Source organism: Oncorhynchus keta, chromosome 17 (genome assembly GCF_023373465.1).
Source record: "Oncorhynchus keta strain PuntledgeMale-10-30-2019 chromosome 17, Oket_V2, whole genome shotgun sequence".
Lineage (NCBI taxonomy): Eukaryota > Metazoa > Chordata > Actinopteri > Salmoniformes > Salmonidae > Oncorhynchus > Oncorhynchus keta.
The window spans coordinates 11672452-11698916 of record NC_068437.1 but is presented as its reverse complement, the minus strand read 5'-3'; the positions used below and the strand labels follow the sequence as shown (position 1 = coordinate 11698916).

At 43.0% G+C, this 26465-nt stretch overlaps 1 protein-coding gene across 5 annotated transcripts in view; it reads right to left on the bottom strand.

Moving 5' to 3' along the window:
- Positions 1 to 26465, bottom strand: part of LOC118396446 (ATP-binding cassette sub-family C member 8) — a 125166-nt gene that overhangs the window by 49545 nt on the left and 49156 nt on the right. For all 5 annotated transcript variants that reach the window (XM_052465488.1, XM_052465487.1, XM_052465485.1 and 2 more), the window contains 10 exons: positions 24807 to 24971; positions 24368 to 24523; positions 16319 to 16453; positions 15124 to 15286; positions 12305 to 12345; positions 11765 to 11910; positions 9626 to 9737; positions 9172 to 9285; positions 8937 to 9009; positions 8606 to 8711 (listed from right to left, as the gene is read on the bottom strand). In XM_052465488.1, coding sequence (XP_052321448.1) covers positions 8606 to 8711; positions 8937 to 9009; positions 9172 to 9285; positions 9626 to 9737; positions 11765 to 11910; positions 12305 to 12345; positions 15124 to 15286; positions 16319 to 16453; positions 24368 to 24523; positions 24807 to 24971 — 1211 coding nt within the window. The remainder of the gene's footprint in view (positions 1 to 8605; positions 8712 to 8936; positions 9010 to 9171; positions 9286 to 9625; positions 9738 to 11764; positions 11911 to 12304; positions 12346 to 15123; positions 15287 to 16318; positions 16454 to 24367; positions 24524 to 24806; positions 24972 to 26465) is intronic.

Genomic DNA, 26465 nt, shown 5'->3' with positions numbered 1-26465 from the left:
GTAAGGTCGGGGGGGGTGGCATGGCGTAAAGTCAGTGATGACAGTAGGGAGAAGTGCTGCCAGGTCAAACCAAACAAACACACTACTGACAGAGTCCTTGTTGGAGACTAATCAAGGCATTATCATAAACACCCCTTTGTTGGTGCCAGTTAAAGGAAACAACTGTCAAAACAATTAATTGGAGATAACATAGGAGGTGTGGTAAGATCACAACGACAGAGTCTTAGCTACTGTTTTGATTTAAATGGGTGTAATGGATGGGACCATACTCGCAAATGTTTGCTTACACAGAGGATTAGATCTGTGGTCTAAAAAGGCTAGCTGCTAGCTTTTCTCATAGGCCAACCTGGCACAATTAGCCACTATGCTGAGTACAACCAGCTGAGCACATAATTATATCTGATTAAAAAAATTACGAATCAACCTATCGGAGACATGACACTGTAGAGCCACCATCCAATCGCATTTGTTAAACAGATCAACTTGGTTACCAGTTGGAGTTTCTAAAACCTCAAGGTTTAATTTGTTACCCTTGACTTGGTCTAAAAAGTGGTGTGCCAATATATTGGCACCGTTTCACGTACAACCATGTGATTTTACGAATAAATATTTATATTCGTAACTAAAGCGTAAAAAAAGTTGATAGTGGTCTTGTCAAATAGCTGTATTGTATAACAGTTACTATCACTGGTGGTGCAGTCCACTAAGGAATTTATGCCGAAGTTTGAGGGCTATGACGGCAGTGAGTTTGAAGCCTTCTTGCCTCAAGTTTTTTTTTTTTAAAGAAGAAAAAAAAGAAGGAAATAAAACTTTACTGCTGGGCCTAGGCACCTTGTCCTTAAGTTTTAAATTCAATTACATTACATTTTTCAACACCTGAAACAGCTTTTTCCTGCAATCTAGAGCCATAATCATTATGCTTAATTCTATGACAAAAATCTATATATCTTTCTGCATATCTAAGCATATCTTTTGAGCTGACTGTAACTGGTGGTTCTTTGTTTGTTATATAATAATGTGCAAAAAGAATTAAGGAAATTTTTGTATGCAGTGTCCAAACATGACATGATGAACATGAATGACATTTACTCTCACGGGTGGCCAAAATATCTATCTGAAGAGGCCTGCTGAAAATGTGTTTAACAAAAGGTTATGCTGTGCTATCGCAAATTACGGTGACTTTGATGATGACAACAATGATGCTGCTGATGAAAAACATTACACATGATGATAATGATGACGATGATGATGACGACGACAAGGATGATGATGATGACTATGCTGGAAAACAACATCCCACAAAAAAGATCTGACCCAACAGTTCAAAGTCAAACTGTCCACAGGAAGCTCAGGACATTAGCCAACCCCTGATCCCCACCACAGTAACGTCCCACTCTAAACATCACATTAAATCCTTCATGAGGGCTCAGTCTAAATAGCCTTTGTCTAACTCTGTTTATATGATAAGTGTGTGGGATGGCGCCAGCCGCCAGGGTGTAGGATGGGCTCCAGTATCTGAGGACGTGCCAGCTTGTCCCTGGCATGAGGACCAGAGAGGGTGTGTTTGGCTGGCAGGGGGACAATCTAACAAGGTATCTGATCTTTATGAAGAGACAGAGAGTAGTCTGACCATGGGCAGGTGGCCAGTCACAAAGCCAAAGCCTGAGTATAAACTCAATGTAGATACTTACACATTAACACCAAGGCTCAAGACCTTATCTATCCTTTCATTCAATTTCTCCCCTGTGCCATCTCTCTCTGGCCCACTTGGAGCTCTATGTCATTCCCTTAATTCTCCCCCTAAGTCTCCCTCCTTCCCTGCCTACAGTGTGGCTTTTTTTGATCTTTCCTTAGATGGGAGGATCTGAGCAGAGACGGGCAATATTTCGGTTAAATGTATTTTAAATTTCGTACTTCAATTACTTTTGAGTATTTGACATTTGCATTTCACCAGCCTGAACTACAATCCAATGCATTTTGGAACAAGATACAGTCGAGACCTCTAATTTGTATTTTCATTCTTTATAGCGGTTCATTTTGTGGCCCCCTTTCATCCTGCATTGGTATGAAGTCTGATGGCACTATGGTGTGATAAGAGTGTCTGCTAAAGGACCAAAATGTACAGTTGAGGTACATGTTTTTCAACCACTCCACAAATGTCTTGTTAACAAACTATAGTTTTGGCAAATCGGTTAGGACATCTACTTTGTGCATGACACAAGTCATTTTTCCAACAATTGTTCAGACAGATTATTTCACTGTATCACAATTCCAGTGGGTCAGATGTTTACATACACTAAGTTGGCTGTGCCTTTAAACAAGCTTGGAAAAATTCCAGAAAATTATGCCATGGCTTTAGAAGCTTCTGATAGGCTAATTGACATCATTGGAGTCAATTGGAGGTGTTCCTGTGGATGTATTTCAAGGCCTACCTTCAAACTCAGTGCCTCTTTGCTTGACATCATGAGAAAAGCTAAACAAATCAGCCAAGACCTCAGAAGACAAATTGTAGACCTCCGCAAGTCTGGTTCATCCTTGGGACAAATTTCTAAACACATTAAGGTACCACTTCAACTGTACAAACAATAGTACGCAGGTATAAACACCATGGGACCACGCAGCCATCATACCGCTCAGGAAGGAGACGCGTTCTGTCTCTTAGAGATGAACATACTTTGGTGTGAAAAGTGCAAATCAATCCCAGAACAACAGCAAAGGACCTTGTGAAGATGCTGTAGGAAACAGGTACAAAAGTATCTATATCAGTACAATAAAACGAGTCCTATATCGACATAACCTGAAAGACCGCTCAGCAAGGAAGAAGCCACTGCTCCAAAACTGCCATAAAAAAGCCAGACTACGGTTTGCAAATGCACATGGGGACAAAGATCATACTTTTTGGAGAAATGTCCTCTGGTCTGATGAAACAAAAATTGAACTGTTTGGCCATAATGACCATTGTTATGTTTAGAGGTAAAAGGGGGAGGCTTGTAAGCCAAAGAACACCATCCCAACCGTGAAGCACGGGGGTGGCAGCATCATCTTGTGGGAGTGCATTGCTGCAGGAGGGACTGGTGCACTTCACAAAAAAGATGGCATCATGAGCCAGGGAAAATAGGTGGATATATTGAAGCAAGATCTCAAGATATCAGTCAGGAAGTTAAAGCTGGGTTGCAAATGGGTCTACCAAATGGAAAATGACCCCAAGAATACTTCCAAAGTTGTGGCAAAATGGCTTACGGTCACAAAGCCCTGACCTCAATCCCATAGAACCTTTCTGGGCAGAACTGAAAAAGCATGTGTGAGCTAGGAGGCCTACAAACCTGACTCAGTTACACCAGTTCTGTCAGGAGGAATGGGTCAAAATTCACCCAAATTATTGTGGGAAGCTTGTGGAAGGCTACCCGATATGTTTGACCCAAGTTAAACAATTTAATGGCAATGCTACCAAATACTAATTGAGTGTATGTACACTTCTGACCCACTGGGAATGTGATGAAATAAATAAAAGCTGAAATAAATCAATCATTGTCTCTACTATTATTCTGACATTTCATATTCTTAAAATAAAGTGGTGATCCTAACTGACCTAAAACAGGGAATTTTTACATGGATTAAATGTCAGGAATTGTGAAGAACTGAGTTTAAATGTACTTGGCTGTGTACATAAACGTCCGACTTCAAATGTAAATGTAAAAATTAACACTTGCAAAGCACGCTGGGTATTTTTCCTAATGAGCTCCGCCCCTGAAACAAGGCCAATAATAATATCCAGTGTGAGTGGCAGACATTTTTATCTAGAGCAACTAAAAGTCACACAATATAACAGAATAGATTAACCGGAATTACATTTACTCTCACAGTGGCCAAAAATAACTATCTGAAAGCCTCGCCCCTACTAGGCCACACCTACAGTCTTCTGATCTGACCCGGTGGATTATCGCTCCATAACCAAGAATCAACAACCCAACTTAAAACAGCAATGGGCTGTTTGTGACCCAACTGGCTGGATCAAATACCCAACGTGTGTTCTGTCCAATAATTGGGTTGTTTTTAACCCAGGTTTTTTTTGAGTGCAGTGCATTCAACTAAGGTAGATAAACAACCACATATTACAGGATGGCGCTGACAGATAGGGCAGCTCTGCTTCTAGGTCCTAAGCGACTGTCGTGACGTGACTCTCATTAACGTGATGACTGTTATTTATTGAATAATTACTTACTCTCATTAACGTAATGACTGTTATTTATTGAATAATTACTTACTATGTTTAATTGTTACTGTATTCAATTAATCATGTAACAATTAACTCATTAGTGATTTGGGGCACCACGGGATAAGTTGTTTACAGAGTTACCGTCGTCTCCTGAATTAACTCAAGAATATATATAGATAAGTCACTATTTCCTAATTTCCTCATATCGGTCTCATTCTGAACATCGCAGACTTCGTGAATCTGCACAAACACGAGTCTTTCTAATCATTCTGTACCACACAAATTGAATTACTAACAAACCAAATGATAACACAGGATACACACACACGGTATAGATGATTTATTATAAACTTAATAACGAACAATGCATTTTTTTTAAATACCTAAAGAAATATTTGAAATAAAAGCAACAAATAAAGACTCTCCTGTGAGGATCCAAAGACCAGGACAGTGGATCAGTGTCTACAGACCCCTCTCTGATTACTTAAAAAATTGTATAAAGATGTTATAACGAAAACATTGTCACTTGAGGAGCTTTTACACTTGAGGAGCTTTTGTGTGTATCAGGTTTACATCCTTTACGTGGTGTAGAAAATATCAAGGATGAAGAGAATGTTTTTGTGATGATAGCATTGTGATTTTAGTTCTCTAATGAGATCATAATAATAGGATACTTTGCCTCGTAACTAGCCACGCCTCAGGGAACCCAGAGAGCATGTCAGCATGGCAAAAACGCCCCCTTTCTACCCAAGGGTATAAAATATTGAGTTAAGAATTAACATACCAGACTAAAAGGTGAACGCAATACGAGGTTGAAGAAGACAAAGGAGCGGAGCCTCTACCAATCAATGCTACGGTTGAGTAGCTGCTCTAAGTACTGTATTTAAGAAAGTGAATTTACGTAGGACCATCCGGTTATTCTCTTCAAATCATCGTCGCCTACAATGCTCTCATCACCACTCTGGGGTTCATCGACAACGCTGATTAGCCGCCCTCAGAAGACCACTCTTCCAGAACGAATGCAAGTAAACAGACAACTAAGAAGGACATTGTGACCTCTTGTGGACAATCAGAGATTTACACCTGAGAACAAAGGAGAAGGCCATCCGAAGAAGAAGGCCCAATCAAACCGTTATCACAAAGTGGAGCCCTTTCCACGAAGGCCTGGGCCCAACAGAGATACCCGATAAAGACCGTCAACACGTAAATACATGCATTACTTCGGGGCAAGGTATTAGGGCTACTGTGAGCGTAGTTCCCAAATGTATCCATGTGTTGCTTCTCTTTCTCGCTAACTCTCCATCTTTCTCACTAACTCTCCATCTTGTGTAACAAGTGTCATATTGTGTTAGTACGCTAGGGATCTGTTGTCCCCGTATTAACTTCTTTTGCGACTCTCAAACCCGGATCCGGGAGCGTAATCATCGCCTCAAACTAATTAGCATAACGCAGCGGACATAAATCTTCCTAGAAAATCTTCCTATTCATGAAAATCACAAATGAAATATATTGAGACAGCTCAGCCTTTTGTTAATCACCCTGTCATCTCAGATTTTCAAAATATGCTTTTACAGCCAACGCTAGACAAGCATTTGTGTAAGTTTATCATGGCATAATGCTATGCTAGGCTCTGCTAGCGGCAGGCAACATTTTCACGAAAATAAGAAAAGCAATCAAATTAAATTGTTTACCTTTGAAGAACTTGGATGTTTTCACTCACGAGACTCCCAGTTAGATAGCAAATGTTCCTTTTTTCCCAAAATATTATTTTTGTAGGCGAAATAGCTTCGTTTTGTTCTTCACGTTTGGCTGACAAATCGACGGGAAATTGCGAAAACGCAGAAAAATATTCCAAATTAGCTCCATAATATCGACAGAAACATGGCAAACGTTGTTTCTAATCAATCCTCAAGGTGTTTTTCAAATATCTATTCGATAATATATACACCGGGACAATTGGCTACCTCTGTATTTTACACGAGAATCACTCAGAGCCGCTTACGGGTATTCTTCAACATAAATGCGTAAAACTACGTCACAATGCTGTAGACACCTTGGGGAATACGTAGAAAAAGTAATCTGGTTGATAGCCCATTCACTGCTCAATAGGGACGCATCGGAACGCAGAGCTTTTAAAACACTTCCGGATTGGATTCTTCTCAGGCTTTCGCCTGCAATATCAGTTCTGTTATACTCACAGACAATATTTTTACAGTTTTGGAAACTTTAGAGTGTTTTCTATCCTAAGCTGCCAATTATATGCATATTCTAGCCTCTTGTCCTGACAAAATATCCCGTTTACTTTGGGAACGTTATTTTTCCAAAAATGAAAATACTGCCCCCTAGTCACAACAGGTTTTAAGGGATTGTATGTAAGCACCTGTTGTCTTCGGCGCATGTCACAAATAAATTTGATGACACATCTTTGCAGTATTTTGTTTTTTTATGTCTTACATTATTATCCCAAGAAATTTTTTTTGTCATTACATACAGACGGAAATAACTTTTGGATTTCAGAGTGGCAGTAACACACCAGCCTTACGACTGGGAATGCGACTTTCCCGCATTGGATCCTTTGTACCCCCCAGGGCAATTGAACTGATTCCAGAGGCTGATCCAAAACACCACAGGAGGAGAAGAGGTATTCGGAGTGGACTTCTAATCCAACTCAGGAGACGCGCACACCATCCAACGCTTACTCCCTAATGTTCAGTCTCTGGATAATAACGTAGACGAGCTTAGGGCGAGAATCTCCTTCCAGAGAGACATCAGGGATTGTAACATACTCTGTTTCACAGAAACATGGCTCTCTCGGGATATACTGTCTTTGTCCATTCAGCCAGCTGGGTTCTCAGTATATCGCGCAGACAGGAATAAAGAACTCACTGGGAAGAAGAAAGGTGAGGATGTATGTTTCATGACTAACCACTCATGGTGTGATGGTGATAACATACAAACTCAAGTCCTTTTCTTCACCCAGGCAGAGTTCGTGAAAAACTGAAAGCAGAAACCACCGCATTTAACCATGGCAAGGTGACTGGGAATATAGCCGAATACAAACAGTGTAGGTATTCCCTCCGTAAGGCAATCAAACTGGCAAAACGTCAGTATAGAGACAAAGTGGAGTCACAATTCAACAGCTCAGACACAAGAGGTATGTGGCATGGTCTACAGACAATCACAAACAACAAAGGGGAAACCCTTTCTCAAGGCCATCAGACTGTAAATAGCCATCACTAGGTGGCTTCCACCCAGTTACGTAACCCTGTACCTTATAGGCTGCTGACCTATATACATAGCCTTGAAATCACTGCCCACTTTAATAATGGAACACTAGTCACTTTAATAATGTTTACATATTTTTGCTTTACTCATCTCATATGTATATACTGTATTCTATTCTACTGTATTTTAGTCTATGCCACTCCAACATTGCTCATCCTAATGTTGATATATTCCTTAATTCCATTCTGCTACTTTTAGGTTGTGTGTATTGTTGTGAATTGTTAGTAATTACTGCACTGTTGAAGCTAGAAACACAAGTATTTAACTACACCCGCAATAACATCTGCTAAACATGTGTATTTGATTTGAACATGAAAATGTGTTTTTTTTATTTCGAAACGACAAAATACCTCAATATACCTGTATCTTATGTAAATACAATATTTAGCTAAATAATTTTGTATTTTAGTTTGATATGTTGGTCTTCAGAGTATCTCAGTGAGGCTTGTGGGACCACATTCAAATGACTGAGCAAGCATCACTCCATAAACTCCTGATTCACACATATATATCCCTACACCTTGGGTGAGCAACACAGATCGAGAGAGAACGTAGTTTCCAATACTTACTTCAGTTTCTCTTAAAGCTACACCGCATGTGCCAAAAGCTCTTTAAGCGGCCAGTAAATCAGCGAAATCCTATTAGTTGGATGACTTGGAGGAGGGAGAAGTAGCAGAGTCAGGCAGTGGTATATTGATGTTAATTAAATGGCCCTGAGAGCTGCAGTATTTATCTCCCCATCCCAAACACATAAAACAAACACATTCTCTTCCCCAGACAGACTCATCACAAGAGAATCGGTTTTATTTTATATAGCTGAGAGAGGTAAACAGCCAGTCTTCTGTTGACTGCAGCTATCTGGCTCTCTGTGGAGTCAACACACCTTTCACCTCTAATCTTTGACCTTTAGAATGTACATCATCCAAGCTCAGGTCACACAAACCTATACTGTAGTTCAATAGTCCTTTTCTTTGATTTGGATGAGAAAGATGCTTGAGAAACGGTTTAGTATGTCCATCCTACTAGTACATAGTTGTCTGTCTGTCAGTCCGTCCATCTATCTGTGACGTCTGCGGTGTGAGTAGTAATTTCATTCAGCCTTACCTGTTCCAGGTGACAGTCCCAGAGACTTTCTGCATCTCTCCCAGAGCTGCAAGCAGCAGGGACGACTTCCCACAACCCACCTGGCCCACGATCATAGTCAGCTGACCTGAGAGAGACACACACACAGAGAAGACATGAGTGGAAAATAGAGTGATTAGAGAGAAAGATAGATAGAGAGAGATGGAGGGACAGGAGGAGGGAGTAGTAGTGGTTCCTCGAGTGGTTCCTCAAGTGGTTCCTCTAGTGGTTCCTCTAGTGGTTCCTCTAGTGGTTCCTCTGATAGCGTATGAATACCATGGTATTTAACCTTCCTCCAGGATCAGAGCCTTACCGAAGGGAACCTTGATGTCTACGTTAGACAGGGTGGGAGGGCCGTCTGTCCAGGTGAAATATCCGCTGGTTATCTGGAGATAGAAAAAATGAGAAAAAAAACATTACACTCCGATCAAATCAAATATCAAACACTGAATGTCAAGCAGTCAGACCAGGAGAGGCTCCCTGGCAGCACAACGATGAGACTGAACGACAGATTGAACGTCTATCGAGTCCTGCTACCTCCCACTCACCCTGAAGCAGAGGTCTTGGTCCCTCTCCTGGGGGGGCGGGTCGCCTCCCTTCTGGCTGTAGTTGTTCCAGCAGTCTTCCCTGGGGGGCCTCTTCCTGTTCACCACCTTCAGGGGCTGGGAGGGGCGCAGGGAGGGAACAGGCCATGGCTTAGGCTTTTTAAAGGACAACTATGGACACCACAGAGAGTAGTGGTGGAGGTGGTGGGTGGTGAGTGTAAGTGAGGTGGAGGAAGGAGAATAGAACATACAGAGTGAAGAGAAACAGTTAATAATTAATTGAAGTGCACTCTGCCTGTGAGTGAGTGGTTGAGTGTGTAAGAATTGCCGGGGGCAGGAAAGTCTCTTTGTGGGAGCGCTGTGGACTTGCGTGTGTGTGTGTGTGTTTGTGTATGCAAGTGTGTGTGTGTGTGGATACGTTCGAATGTGTTCATGTGTGTGTGTAGTCCCTACTCACCACAGCCTGGTACTTGCTGTTGTGGTTGCTGGGGCCAGCGGGCATGGTAGCGTTGGGCTCCTGCTCGTCTCCAATCTCATCACTACTGAAGAACTCACTCAGCTTCTGGGCACTGAAGAGAGGACAGGGGACGCCACAGATCCATTTGACATTTTCACATTCCAGAGAGGGTTACATTGAAGATGGGATAGGGAACAACACATTTAAAATGCACAGGTAACTCTCCTGGTAGAATCACCTGATCAAAGAATGTTAAAAATGGAGAAATGAAAAGGTTTCATTTCCTAAAGCAAGTCTCCAGACTATCTGAAATTAATCAAGTAAGAGCTATTCCGTTTTTTTATGTTCCTTCAGCTACACGCTTCAGTACATCTGGAATAAACTAAGCCATAATGATTAGTATAAGATTGGAATACAATACAGGCCTTGCTGTACATCTACCAGTAAATGAGGTTCAGTCAGCTGTGACATACTCCTACACTCCAGGCTATTCAACGAGCCACACACCGCATCATTCATTTGGAGAGTTCTTATTGGACCATACATTTTGTGGAATATGCCTCAGTAAGCTGAAGCTGAGGCTTGGGGTCTTTGCCAATTTTCCGGGCCTTCTTTTCACACCGCTGATATACAGGTCCTGGATGTACTGGGTTGTCTGCACAACACTCTGTAGCACCATGTGATCGAGGGCGGTGCTATTGCCATACCAAGCAGTGATGCAGCCAGTCGATATGCTCTCAATGGTACAGCTATGGAACCTTCCCAGGATTTGAGGGCCCATGCCAAACTTTTTCAACCTCCTGAGGAGGAGGAGGCACTTCAACACGACCGTGCGTGTGTGTTTGGACCACTAAGTCTTTAGTGATTTGGACACTGAGCAACATGAAACGGTCTACCAGCTCCACTGCCGCCCCATCAATGTGGATGGAGGCGTGCTCGACCCCCGTTTCTTGTACTCCACGATCAGCTCCTTGCTCTTACTGACGTTGAGGGAGAGGTTGTTGTTCCGGCACCACACTGCCAGGTCTCTGACCTCCTTCCTGTATGCTGACACATCTTCGCCGGTGATCAGGCCTGCCACCGTCGTGTCGTCAGCGAACTTGATAATGGTGTTGGAGTCGTGCGTGGCCACACAGTCGTGGGTGAACATGGAGTACAATGGGGGACTAAGCACACACCCCTATGGGGCCCCCGTGTTAAGGGTCAGAGCGGTGGAGGTAATGTTGCCTACCATCACCACCTGGGGGCGGCCCATCAGGAAATCCAGGATCCAGTTGCAGAGGGAGGGGTTTAGACCCAGAGTCCTAAGCTTGGTGATGAGGGGATAATTGACTACGCTGAGCTGTAGTCAATGAACAGCATTCTCACATAGGTATTCCTCTCATCTAGGCCGGTGAGGGCAGTGTGGAGGGCATACTATACTTTTTTAATAGTAACTTACAGGTAACTAGCTGCCAGTAAGTTACCGTAAAAACAAGTTACATTTCTTACAGTGTATTGTAATTCCATCCCACAGAATACAGTAACCTACTGTATTTTTGAAGCACCTAAAACCTTTTGACCACTAGTGGGTGCATGGCATTGTTGTTTCTGTCTCATTAACATATTTTGAGGCATGCCTTGTAAGAGGCTATATTTGTTGCATCCGTTAGTGAGAGTGCTGTACCAATTTAGTAGTGCCCAATCAATTCAAAATGTATAGGGGACAAATTGGAGAAACAGCAAGTCTTCAACTTTCAATGGTTTAACATTTTGCCATGTTCTTTTGGTCTGTTTTGCCGTGTAGTCACTGCCAGTTTGGAAACATTTGTTAAGGCTTCTAGAAGTGCAAAGTGACACCAAATATTCATTGATATGCTGTAATGTGTAAACACATTACCTAGTAACCATCCTGCTTGCACCTGTAATTACAGTAAAACACAAACCCCTCCCCTCAATGAATGTCATTCATTATGTTTACAGTAGCATTACAGTTTTTACAGTATAATAGTCAATTCTATGGTATTGTACTGTGTGTCATTACACAGTTCTTGCTTTGAGACTGTACTTAAAATTACAGTAGGTGTACTGCAATGTGAAACACAGTAACTTACCTACCACTAGCTGCCTGTAAGTGTGTGTCCATGATACACAGCTCACCTGACCAGGGCCTTGACTGTGGATCGCACCACGCTGGAGAGCAGGAAGAGAGGAGTGACCAGGATGTGAAACAGGGATAAGGACGCGAAGGCCACAGCAGGTGACAGGTCAGCCTCCTCAGAGATGTGCACATGGACCACAAACGTCTACAGGAAGATGGCGGGAGGATAGAAAAATATTAAGATGCATCTCTCTCTCTCTCTCCCTCATTTAACTGGGATTTACAGTGGCTATGTTAAAAAAAACGTGAAATGTCACTGGTCATCCTTTAGAACGCCATAACATGCCAGTCTGCCTGACTGTGTTCTGAGTGATACCACTCTAGACTGGTCTGGCCTGTGCCCTTCACCCCGGAAAAGGAATTCTGTTCTCTGTAAAAGCCCATCCACTGAAAACAATACCCAGACCAGTGTACAGTATGCAGCTAATTTTTCAAATGTGCTGTTCTATGGTGAACAATGTTGGGGTAGTCTGTAGACAGTATTATGCATGCCACCTATCAGATCTGAATAGACATTTATGAGTGGAATTAATACTCACAGTCAGGACAGCAGCGATAGGGATGGCTGCATTCATGAATACTGAGAAAGAGGAGACACAGACAATATTAGATACATGACAATGTGGTTCAGATACTGTACAGACAAGTTTGTTCCAGAGAGTGAGAATACTTAACACGCAGTGTCTCTCCGGGAACTCAGCTTAACTGAATGGCTTGAAGCGATTGTTTTCTAGGAATGAGCTAGATCATCAGCACCGAGGAAGGCAACATTTTTATAGTTCTGTGTTTTTTGATTCTTGCAGCGCAACACATCTCCTTCGCATTGAGTTGATCAGGCTGTTGATTGTGGCCTGTGGAATGTTGTCCCACTCTTCTTCAATTGCTGTGGGAAGTTGGTGGATATTGGCGGGAACTGGAACACGCTGTCTTACATATCAATCCAGAGCATCCCAAACATGCTCAATGGGTTACATGTCTGGTGAGTGTGCAGGCCATGGAAGGACTGGGATATTTTCAGCTTCCAGGAATTGTGTACAGATCCTTGCGACATGGGGCTGTTCATTAACATGCTGACACATGAGATGGATGAATGGCAAGACAATGGGCCTCAGGATCTTGTCACGGTATCGCTGTGCATTCAAATTGCCAATGATAAAATGCAATTGTGTTCTTTGTCCATAGCTTACGCCTGCCCATACCATAGTGCCCCACGGTGGCGATGGAGTTATGTTCACAACGTTGACTTCAGCAAATCACTCGCCCACACAACACCACACGTGGTCTGCGGTTGTAAGGATTATGGTAGAGAAATGAACATTCTATTTCCCTGGAAATAGCTCTGGTGGACAATCCTGCAGTCAGCATCCCTCAAAACTTGAGACATCTGTGGCATTGTGTTGTGTGACAAAACTGCACATTTTAGAGCGGCCTTTAATTGTCCCCAGCACAAGGTGCACCAGTGGAATTATCATGCTGTTTAATCAGATTCATGATATGCCACACCTGTCAGGTGGATGGATTATCTTGGCAAAGGAGAAATGGTCACTAACAGATATGTAAAAAAAATGTGAGCACAACATTTTAGAGATAAGCTTTTTGTGTGTATGGACAATTTCTGGGATCTTTTATTTCGGCTCATGAAACATGGGACTCAGTATAAATGATTTATATTTCAGTTTAGTTTCAGATATTTTTCCGACTTTTTCTGATTCAGTTTTAGTTTGATAAAAACATTTCTATTTGGTTTTTACATTATTTTGTTTCAGTTTAGTGTTTGTAACAGAAAGTAGCCTATGCATGGGAGGCTAGGAGCCATGTATGTATTGTAAGTTCTTCCCTGTTAGCTAGTGATAGCTAGTAGTCTCCTGTTAACTAGTGATAGCTAGTAGCGACAGCACTACGTCTGGGGAGGATTTCAGATTCTTTTGGACATTTCTTTGAAAATAAATTGTTTCAGGGAGGGTCCTCTTCAGACAGACAACTCTCCCCCCAAAAAATCCAGAGTTCGGGTAGGGGGGCCAAGCATGAACAGTCTAACTCTTTCCATAGCCTGTAGGCAGACGTCTCAGAACGTCGGGATTCAAAACCAAAGTTTGCAGGCAAAACCTTTGCCGTGGTTAGATGATGCAAACTAGCAAAACGCTGATTTTTGTCAAATTTTTCACAAAAATTTGCTGATGGGGGAGACATTTGTTGGCATGTGGCCTGATTGAACCATTTATGCAGGGATTGGTTCGAATTGTGAGCCCTCCTTTTGTATTGCGGTGATTGTGCAGTTGAATGCGGTGATATTGCAGTGATTTTACTGTTTTGTGCGGTGATTGGATATATGCAGGGAATTGTTGATTTTGCAAAATGATTTGCGATTGCAGAATCTTAAATGTAAGATGAGATGTTCTTACATTTACATACTGTAGAAACACTGATGCAGAGCTGAGAGGGGTAACATTTTTGTGTCGGATATGGATGTGTAGAGAGAGGTAAGGTAACCTACTAGATATGGATGTGTAGAGGGAGGTAAGGTAACCTACTAGATATGGATGTGTAGAGGGAGGTAAGCTAACCTACTAGATATGGATGTGTAGATGGAGGTAGGCTAACCTACTAGATATGGATGTGTAGAGGGAGGTAAGGTAACCTACTAGATATGGATGTGTAGAGGGAGGTAAGGTAACCTACTAGATATGGATGTGTAGAGGGAGGTAAGCTAACCTACTAGATATGGATGTGTAGATGGAGGTAAGGTAACCTACTAGATATGGATGTGTAGAGGGAGGTAAGGTAACCTACTAGATATGGATGTGTAGAGGGAGGTAAGCTAACCTACTAGATATGGATGTGTAGATGGAGGTAAGGTAACCTACTAGATATGGATGTGTAGAGGAGAGTAAGGTAACCTACTAGATATGGATGTGTACAGGGCGAAGGCCTGCAGGCTGGTGGGCGAGCTCCTTGCCCCTGGTCTCCTCCACACTGTGACAGAAGATGTGTTCCCAGGATTGGAGGGAGGTAAAGTAGCCTACTAGATATGGATGTGTAGAGGGAGGTAAAGTAACCTACTGGATGTGGATGTGTAGAGGGAGGTAAGGTAACCTACTAGATATGGATGTGTAGAGGGAGGTAAAGTAACCTACTCGATATGGATGTGTAGAGGGGTAGGTAAGCTAACCTACTAGATATGGATGTGTAGATGGAGGTAAGGTAACCTACTAGATATGGATGTGTAGAGGGATGTAAGGTAACCTACTAGATATGGATGTGTAGAGGGAGGTAAGCTAACCTACTAGATATGGATGTGTAGATGGAGGTAAGGTAACCTACTAGATATGGATGTGTAGATGGAGGTAAGGTAACCTACTAGATATGGATGTGTACAGGGCGAAGGCCTGCAGGCTGGTGAGCTCCTTGCCTCTGGTGTCCTCCACACTGTGACAGAAGATGTGTTCCCAGGCGTACAGTTTCAGCAGCTTGATGCCCCGCAGCAGCTCATTAGTCTTCTTTAACCGCTCACTGGAGTACTCCTTTAGGATGATACACACATCTGAATGACTGGAGTATTTCTATACTAAAATACACGCAAACATCTGCATTGCTTGCTGTTTTAGTCTGGGTTTCTGTATAAGCACTTTGTGACATCTGCTAAATAAATGGGATTGATTGACTGTATGAATGACTGGAGTACTCGTGTACAGTATCATAACACAGACAAATAGAGTAGTCCTATACCATAGTACACACAAGTATGTCAGAACAATATGATTGCCATGAAAGATGCAGTATTTCATCTCAGACAATTAAGCCAGTGAGATACGCACTGTATTATAGTAGCATGGTTTTATAGAAATGAGCAGTGTATTTGGAGAGACAAAGCAGAAAGACATGTTACGTGATTAATGAAGAGATTATGGTTGAAAAAAAAACGTTTTCCTTAACAATCCATTTGGTTATCATCAGGGTTATCCAAGGGTTCTGAGGGTGTGTGTGTGTGTGTGTGTGTGTGTGTACACTGTAAAAGGACCACACCAGACTTCTTCCATTTAAGAATGATGGAGGCCACTGTGTTCTTGGGGACCTTCAATGCTGCAGACATTTTTTGGTAGCCTTCCCCAGATCTGTGCCTTGACACAATCCTGTCTCAGAGCTCTATGGGCAATTCCTTCGACCTCATGGCTTGGTTTTTGCTCATGCACTGTCAACTGTGGGACCTTATATAGACAGGTGTGTGCCTTTCCAAATCATCTCCAATCGATTGGATTTACCACAGGTGGACTCCAATCTAGTTGTAGACACATTTCAAGGATGATAAATGGAAACAGGATGCACCTGGGCTCAATTTCAAGTCTCATTACAAAGGATCTGAATACTTATGTACATAAGGTATTTCTGTTTTTATACATTTGAAAAATAATTTTCGCTCCATCATTTTGGGATATTGTTTGTAGATTGCTGAGGATTTTTAATTTATCCATTTTCGAACAAGGCTGTAATATAACAAAGTTTGGGGAAAAAGTAAAGGGGTCTGAATACTTTCCTGAAGGCTCTGTATCACTCACCAGGGTGCTCTTCTGTGCTTGGGACAGCTTGGTGGCCACAAAGTACTGGACAGGGGCCAGAACAGCAATGACTGTGGCCCCAATCAAAGCACTGATCCCCAGGAGGTAGTAGAGCATAATAACCCCCACAATGATCTGGAGAATACAATGCAGAATGTTGTTTGGGCCATGTTCAACCTTGGGAAATGTTGAGATCAGGGAACATATTAGATTGCACATCTGATTGGACATGCAAGTTAGTGGAACATGAGTGAATCGCAGCTTCTCTCTCTCTCTCTCTTTCACATAGTCCCACACACGCAAGTGCACACACAAACTCAATATGCCATTAACTTCATTGGGATAAGGGGGCAACATTTTCACTTTTGGATAAAAAGCGTGCCCAGAGTAATCTGCCTCCTACTCAGCCCCAGATGCTAATATATGCATATTATTAGTAGTATTTGATAGAAAACACTCTAAAGTTTCTAAAATGGTTTGAATGATGTCTGTGAGTATAACAGAACTCATATGGCAGACAAAAACCTGAGGTTTGTAGTTTTTCAACTCAGCCCCTATTGAAGATACAGTGATATTGGTTATGTTGCACTTCCTAAGGCTTCCACTAGATGTCAACCGTCTTTAGAACATTGTTTGATGCTTCTACTATGAAGGGGGGCTGAATGAGAGCGGAATGAGTCAGAGGTCTGCCAGCAGCCACGAGCTCAGTCACGCATTCACATGAGAGGGTAGCTCCCATTCCATTGCTTTTCTACAGACAATGGAATTCTCAGGTTGGAACATTATTGAACATTTATGATAAAAACATCCTAAAGATTGATTCTATACATCATTTGATAAGTTTCTACGACCAGTAATATACATTTTGGGAATTTTCGTCCGACCTTTCCGCTGGAAGTTGCACGTGCGTTTCATTTTCTTTACCAAACACCCTAAAAGGAGGTGGTTTATGGACATAAATTATTAACTTTATCGAACAAATCAAACATTTATTGTGGAACTGGGATTCCTGGAAGTGAATTCTGATGAAGATCATCAAAGGTAAGTGAATATTTATAATGCTATTTCTGACTAATGTTGACTGCGCAACATGGCGGGTATTTATTTTGGCTGGTTTGGGCTCTGAGCTCCGTACTCAGATTATTGCATGGTATGCTTTTTCCGTAAAGTTTTTTTGAAATCTGAAAAGTTTATCTAAAGTTCCGTGCATCACACTTGTATTTTCATCATCATTTATAATGAGTATTTCTGTAAATTGATGTGGCTCTCTGCAAAATCACGGCATGTTTTGGAACTACTGAACACGTCAATATAAAATGAGATTTTTGGATATAAATATGCAATTTATCGAACAAAACAGACATGTTTTGTTTAACATGAAGTCCTATGAGTGTCATCTGATGAATATCATCAAAATGTTAGTGATTAACTTTATCTCTATTTGTGCTTTTTCTAACTCCTCTCTTTGGATGGATAAATGGCTGGGTTTTTCTGTGACTTTGTGGTGACCTAACATAATCGTTTGTGGAGCTGTCACTGTAAAGCATTTTTGAAATCAGACACTGTGGCTGGATTAACGAGAATTTTATCTTTAAAATGGTGCCTAATACTTGTATGTTTGAGAAATTTGATTCATGAGATTTATGTTGATTTTTATTTGGCGCCCTGCAATTTCACTGGCTGTTGGCAAGGGGTTCCGGTAGCGGAATTCCCAGACCGGTTAACCTGTCTCCCTTTGACCTTGAGAGAGAGAGAGAGGTAAGAGAAACTGTCCGTGTCCGAATATCCATACTAGCATACTACACTGAACAAAACTATAAATGCAACATGCAACAATTTCAACGATTTTACTGAGTTACTGTTCATATAAGGAAATCAGTCAATTGAAATAAATTCATTAGGCCCTAATTTATGGATATCACATGACTGGGAATACAGATATGCATCTGTTGGTCAGAGATACTTAAAAAAAAACTCAGTATCTGGTGACCACCATTTTCCTCATGCAGATACTACAGTATGCTACAGGACTGTTTTGCTAGCACAGACTGGAATATGTTCCATAATTCATCCAAAGGCATTGAGGACTATACCAACTCAGTCACCGGCTTCATCAACAAGTGCATCGTCGACGTCGTCCCCACAGTGACAGTACGTACATATCTCAACCAGAAGCCATGGATTACAGGCAACATCCGCACCGAGCTAGAGGTCAGAGCTGCCACTTTCAAGGAGTAGGACACTAATCTGCACGCTTATAAGAAATCCCGCTATGTCCTCAAACAAACCGTCATGACAGAACTAAGATTGAATCCTAGTTCACCAGCTCGGATGTGGCAGGGCTTGCACATTTTTATGGACTACAAAGGGAAACCCAGCCACGATCTGCCCAGTGACGCGAACCTACCAGACGAGCTAAATGCCTTTCATGCTGGCTTCGAGGCAAACAACACTTAAGCATGCATGAGAACACCAGCCGTTTCAGACGACTGTGTGATCATGCTCGCCGTAGCCGATGTGAGAAAGAACTTTAAACAGATCAACATTCACAAGGCCGCTGGGCCAGATGGATTACCAGGGCATGTACTCGGAGCATGTGTGGACCAACTGGCAAGTGTCTTCACTGATATTTTCAACCTCTCCCTGACCGAGTCTGTAATACCAACATGTTTCAAGCAGACGACCATAGTCCCTGTGCCAAAGAATGCGAAGGTATCCTGCCTAAATGATTACTGCCCCGTAGCACTCATGTCGCGCTTTGAAAGGCGGGTCATGGCTCACATAAACACCATCATCCCGGGAACCCTAGATCCACTACAATTCGCATACCGGCCCAACAGATTCACAGATGATTCAATCTCAATCGCACTCCACACTGCCCTTTCCCACCTGGACAAAAGGAACACCTACAGTGGGGAGAACAAGTATTTGACACATTGCCGATTTTGCAGGTTTTCCTACTTACAAAGCATGTAGAGGTCTGTAATTTTTATCATAGGTACACTTCAACTGTGAGAGACGGAATCTAAAACAATCCAGAAAATCACATTGTATGATTTTTAAGTAATTAATTTGCATTTTATTGCATTGTATAAGTATTTGATACATCATAAAAGCAGAACTTAATATTTGGTACAGAAACCTTTGTTTGCAATTACAGAGATCATACATTTCCTGTAGTTCTTGACCATGTTTGCACACACTGCAGCAGGGATTTTGGCCCACTCCTCCATACAGACCTTCTCCAGATCCTTCAGGTTTCGGGGCTGTCGCTGGGCAATACGGACTTTCAGCTCCCTCCAAAGATTTTCTATTGGGTTCAGGTCTGGAGACTGGCTAGGCCACTCCAGGACCTTGAGATGCTTCTTACGGAGCCACTCCTTAGTTGCCCTGGCTGTGTGTTTCGGGTTGTTGTCATGCTGGAAGACCCAGCCACGACCCCTCTTCAATGCTCTTACTGAGGGAAGGAGGTTGTTGGCCAAGATCTCGCGATAAATGGCCCCATCCATCCTCCCCTCAATACGGTGCAGTCGCCCTGTCCCCTTTGCAGAAAAGCATCCCCAAGAATGATGTTTCCACCTCCATGCTTCACGGTTGGGATGGTGTTCTTGGGGTTGTACTCATCCTTCTTCCTCCAAACACGGCGAGTGGAGTTTAGACCAAAAAGCTCTATTTTTGTCTCATCAGACCACATGGCATTCTCCCATTCCTCCTCTGGATCATCCAGATGGTCATTGGCAAACTTCAGACGGGCCTGGACATGCGCTGGCTTGAGCAGGGGGACCTTTCGTGCGCTGCAGGATTTTAATCCATGACGGCGTAGTGTGTTACTAATGGTTTTCATTGAGACTGTGGTCCCAGCTCTCTTCAGGTCATTGACCAGGTCCTGCCGTGTAGTTCTGGGCTGATCCCACACCTTCCTCACGATCATTGCTGCCCCACGAGGTGAGATCTTGCATGGAGCCCCAGACCGAGGGTGATTGACCGTCATCTTGAACTTCTTCCATTTTCTAATAATTGCGCCAACAGTTGTTGCCTTCTCACCAAGCTGTTTGTGTAGGTCTACAATCTTGTCCCTGACATCCTTGGAGATGGTCTTTGGTCTTGGCCATGGTGGAGAGTTTGGAATCTGATTGCTTGATTGTTTCTGTGGACAGGTGTTTTTTATACAGGTAAAAAACTGAGATTAGGAGCACTCCCTTTATGAGTGTCGAAAGAGACATCTTTCTGATTGAGTGGGGGTCAAATACTTATTTCCCTCATTAAAATGCAAATCAATTTATAACATTTTTGACATACGTTTTTCGGGATTTTTTTGTTGTCTGAGCAGCTAACCGATCGCTGCAGCTGTACATAGTCTATCGGCAAATAGCCCACCCATTTTACCTACCTCATCCCCATACTGTTTTTATTTATTCACTTTTCTGCTCTTTTGCACACCAATATCTCTACCTGTACATGACCATCTGATCATTTATCACTCCAGTGTTAATCTGCAAAATTGTAATTATTCGCCTACCTCATGCCTTTTGCACACAATGTATATAGACTCCCCCTTTTTTCCTACTGTGTTATTGACTTGTTAATTGTTTACTCCATGTGTAACTCTGTGTTATCTGTTCACACTGCTATGCTTTATCTTGGCCAGGTCACAGTTGCAAATGAGAACTTGTTCTCAACTAGCCTACCTGGTTAAATAAAGGTGAAATAAAATTGAAAAAATAAAAAATAAAATAAAAAGGTGCACCTGTGTAATGATCATGCTGTTTAATCAGCTTCTTGATATAACACACCTGTCAGGTGGATGGATGTATTATCTTGGCAAAGGAGAAATGCTCACTAACAGGGATGTAAACAAATTTGTGCACAAAATTTGAGCGAAATAAGCTTTTTGTGCATATACAACATTTCTGGGATCTTTTATTTCAGCTCATGAAACATGGGACCAACACTTTACATGTTACGTTTATATTTTTGTGTGTTTTCCCCAAACACCTTCCTTCCATTTCCATGTATAGATTTAGAGATGGGCTATGAGAGATCATCACTCCTTAACATTAATTATACATGCCATGGAGCATAAACCTGAAGGTCACACTGTTCTAATATACAATATTTCAAATCCATAGGGCTTCTCCTGCTGTGCTTCTTCTTTTCTGCCCATCTGTCTTTTCTACCCTTGTGACTCATATCCTGCCTTTGATATCGTAAATTATACTAGAATACACTGTAATGGAAAACGGTCATTTATACTGTAATGTTGGATATTATCAACAGTAAAATACTGTGAAACAGTTTACTGCAGCATACTGTAAATTATGGTACATTGTGGGAAGATTTGTGGACGGGGAAATAATTGATATATTTCGAATGATTCTGCAAGTCCATCCGACAGAATACAGTACCGTACTGTAAAAAAAACCCTGGCAGGATTCTGCTGTCAATTATGTTCTATAGGCCCACAGAATGCCTTCTCTGTAGCATATTTTGGCCCACTTTTGATCTCTTCATGTTGGCTGTCTTCTCATGCCGTTTTCTATCTAAAAACGATTATCAATACCTTGCTCTTGTTATAGCTTTTAGAAATATACAGTATATTATCGGTAAACTTTACAGTAATGTACTGTTAAACTAAAGTTTATTTGGAATTTACAGAAACATACTGTACCTTGATTTACAGTAACTTACAGGTAACTGGCTGCCGGTAAGTTACTGTAAAAACAATCACCCACAAAACAACAGTGAAAACCCAGGCTACCTAAGTATGATTCTCAATCAGAGACAACTAACGACCTCTGATTGAGAACCATACTAGGCCGAACACAGAAAAACAACCTAGACACACAAAACATAGAATGCCCACCCAACTCACGTCCTGACCAACTAAAACAAACAATTAACACACTAACTAGGGTCAGAAGGTGACAGTACCCCCCTTCCAAGGTGCGGACTCCGGTCGCAAAACCTGAACCTATAGGGGAGGGTCTGGGTGGGCATCTTTCCGCGGTGGTGGCTCTGGCGCTGGACGTGGACCCCACTCCACCATAGTCTTAGTCCGCCTCTGTGGTCTCCTAGGAACGGCGACCCTTGCCGCCGACCCTGACCTGGGAACCCTAAACAACAGGCCCACCGGACTGAGGGACACCTCTGGACTTAAGGGGTAGCTCAGGACTGAGGGGTAACTCAGGACTGAGAGATAGCTCAGGCTGGTTGACGGCTCTGGCGGCCCCTGGCTGACTGGCGGCTCTGGCGGCTCCAGGCTGACTGGCGGGAGACCCTAGCAGCTCCGGCCGGACAGGCGGGAGACCCTAGCAGCTCCGGCCGGACAGGCGGGAGACCCTAGCAGCGCCGGCCGGACAGGCGGGAGACCCTAGCAGCGCCGGACAGGCGGGAGACTCCGGCAGCTCTGGAGAGTATGCAGGCTCTGGCAGCGCCGGACAGGCGGGAGACTCCGGCAGCTCTGGAGAGTATGAAGGCTCTGGCAGCGCTGGACAGGCGGGAGCACCTGTAGCCAAAGAACGGAGAGACAGCCTGGTTCGGGTGCCGGCACTGAGGGTACCGGGCTGGGGACACGCACCTCAGTGTGAGTGCAAGGAACAGGACACACCGGGTTGTGAAGGTGTACTGGAGACCTGGTGTGTATAGCCGGCATCAAATCTTCTGGAGTACGAGGAACTGACACAGGTGACACAGCTAACACGCTCGGACAGCTAACACGCTCCTCAGGGCGAATGCCGTGCATACTACGCCAAACCAACAGCTCTCGCTCTACTCTGTCCAATAACTCCTCAACATTCTCAGACGCACACCTCAACTTCGCCGACTGCTCTGATTTCATCCATGGCTCCTTACGGTAAACAGGGGGAATTGGCTCAGGTCTGACTCCTGATTTTTTTTGGGCTGCCTCTCGGGCTTCCAGCCGCTCTGCCGTGCTAGCTCTTCATAATGCCGCCTCTCTGCTTTCGCTGCCTCCAGCTCTGCTTTGGGGCGGCGATATTCCCCTGGCTCTGCCCAGGGTCCTTTCCCATCTAGGATCTCCTCCCAAGTCCATTTCTCCAAATAGTGCTGCCTCTCCCACTGCTGCTGCTGCTGCTGCCTCCCCTGCTGCTGCTTACCATGCCACTTGGTCCTTTTGTGGTGGTGTAATGGTGTAATGATGTAATGGTTTTCGTCCTCTTCGTCTGAAGAGGAGAGGCGAGAAGGAACGGAGGACCAATATGCTGCGTGGTAAGTGTCCATGGTTGTTTATTTAAACACATAAACTAAACACTCCATACAAAAACAATAAACGTAACGTGAATAACCAAAACCGAAAACAGTACCGTGTGGTGTAAAACACAGACACGGAAACAATCACCCACAAAACAACAGTGAAAACCCAGGCTACCTAAGAATGATTCTCAATCAGAGACAACTAACGACACCTGCCTCTGATTGAGAACCATACTAGGCCGAACACAGAAAAACAACCTAGACACACAAAACATAGAATGCCCACCCAACTCACGTCCTGACCAACTAAAACAAACAATTAACACAATAACTAGGGTCAGAACGTGACAGCTGGCTCCTTAACATCATTGAGGAGTGCCTTGTAAGAGGCTAGTATTTGTTCTACTTGTTCGTGAGAGTGCTGTACCAATTGAGCTGGTATGTTATTTAAAGTGATATAATTTATTGTTGATATGCCGTAATGTGTACCTAGCAAACAACCTGCTTGCACTAATCCCATGTAATTACAGTAAAATACAGTGAAATTCAAAACCCATTTACTTTTTAAATTACAATTTAGTCAATTCTACAGTATTGTACTCTGTGTCATTACACAGTACTTGCTTTGATACTGTATTTAGATTACAGAAGGTGTATTGCAATATCAAATATAGTAACTTATTTGCCTCTTTACTGCCTGTGAGTTACTGTCAAATTTACAGCAACCCCTTTACATTATACTGGAGACTAGAACCAAACAGAATATACGCAGATAGAATATAATGAAATACAGCTGAATAGAACCTAACCAAGTACAGGAGAACAGAATAGTGTTACCTGGACTGGCATGGCCCACAGGTTGGGACAGAGGAAGAAGAACCACATGAGCTGGTTGGTATCTATGGCTACCAGGTTGCAGATCTGCCCCACTGTCAGTTCTCCCATGGACATATTGGAGGTGCACAGCCGCATGATCTTGTTGTAGATCTTAGTCTGGAAGGAGAAGTCAGTCAGACACATCATAGGGAAACAGATCATGTATAGTTACCAGAGGACCTCGCCTTACTATAACTATAAATGTAGTTTGGCTACTCTCATTCTTAAATGTAGTTTGGCTAATCCCCTGCTTCTAAGTAATAGAGAATGAGAATAAGCATAATGGGCAGAATGTCTTCACACAAATCTCCATGGACATCAACGTGGGCTGTATGTGAATGTTTGCAGATACCATTTTTGCGTAGTGGTCCCTATTGTGCATAGGCCTACAGTACAGTACCTGTATAGCCCCTCGTAAGTTGATGCCCGTCTCGATGGCCACATAATACGAGGCCTGGAGGAAGGTTCTCTGCAGGATCAGGGCAAAGAACAGCAGCACGGCCAGCACGTATGCATTCGCCAAGAACTCTTGAGAGGAGATAAAGTAGACCCCCAGCAGCTTTATCTGAAAGCAAAGCGAGTGACACAGACATATGGACCCAGTCAGTCAGCACCCCCACCCCCCAGTCAACGGATCAAAGAAAACACATACGGCGAGTCTGACTGAGACTGTCATGACAAGTTCAAAATCTCTCAAAGAGAATATGTACATCAGAGTGGAAAATGGTTTGATTTTCTATAAGGAAATTACATGAATTCCTACCCCATTGAGAAAAATAACTCCCAGACATTCCCTAAGATGATCAATGAACGAACTACTTAAAAGTAATCCGCTGTACCTTTCTTATCGAACACTCTTGATCATGCCAGCTATTCTTGGCACACTCTCCCTCTTTCTGGCTGTACTGTAATGATGATGGATGTCTTTAGAGTCATTCAGTTCTCCTAGTGAATCACACCAAGGTTGGGGTCATACTGTATCAAATCCACTATTTTAAGGATGTTCAATCAATGACAGAAGTCATCCTTCAGGTGCTGTCCCTAGCCTTGGATTATGCAGTTAAGGGTCTCAGGTGAGAAAGATATATTTGTTCTCACATCTCTGAGGAGCCATTAAAACTAGGACAGGTAATATGTCATTCGAGTTTAGATATAATTTGGCAAGTCTCTTTCTCACACTCTCTCCCTCTTCCCGGTCTCTCTCTCTCTCCCTCTTCCCGGTCTCTCTCTCTCTCCCTCTTCCCGGTCTCTCTCTCTCTCCCTCTTCCCGGTCTCTCTCTCTCTCCCTCTTCCCTGTCTCTCTCTCTCTCCCTCTTCCCCGTCTCTCTCTCTCTCCCTCTTCCCAGTCTCTCTCTCTCTCCCTCTTCCCCGTCTCTCTCTCTCTCTCTCCCTCTTCCCGGTCTCTCTCTCTCTCCCTCTTCCCCGTCTCTCTCTCTCTCTCTTTCTTGCCGTCTCTCCCTCTCTCTTTCACACACTCATACACAGAGACATTTCACAATCTTTAATGGTACACAGTCAACTCCTGTCCTAAATGTATGTCAATTGAATGCAAATGAATACTTTGTTTGAGTACGCTGCCCTTCAAGTTCCAGCTTTCCATTTCTCTCTGGACATCTGGACGCTCCATTGCAGGGATTCACAACAAGTTATTGAGAAGTTCCAAGCCATTGCATTTATCAATAGTTGACGACACCTCCTTTTCTTGTCAGCCTACAGTCTCATGGCATCATTTTTTTTTAGCTCAACAGCACTCTGTAATCTCTTCCAGGGGCGACTATTTCAGTCTAACCTCGGCCCAAACACAATGTCGAGATGGCGCCAGAGCCAGAAAAGAACGCTTTTTGCCTTCTATGAGTGTCTACAGATAACAGGTCCACCCCACTGTTTCCAAATCATCTCCTCTTATTCATCTCCTCTTATTCTTATTCAGTTCCGTAACCTCTGACAAAATCATAAAATACCTTTTATTTCGGAAGAAGGCATTTACCTTCTGCTTTCTACACGTAGCTACAGAACTGTTACTGAGGCAAATCAGCAATGTTCCATTACGCAACTCTGT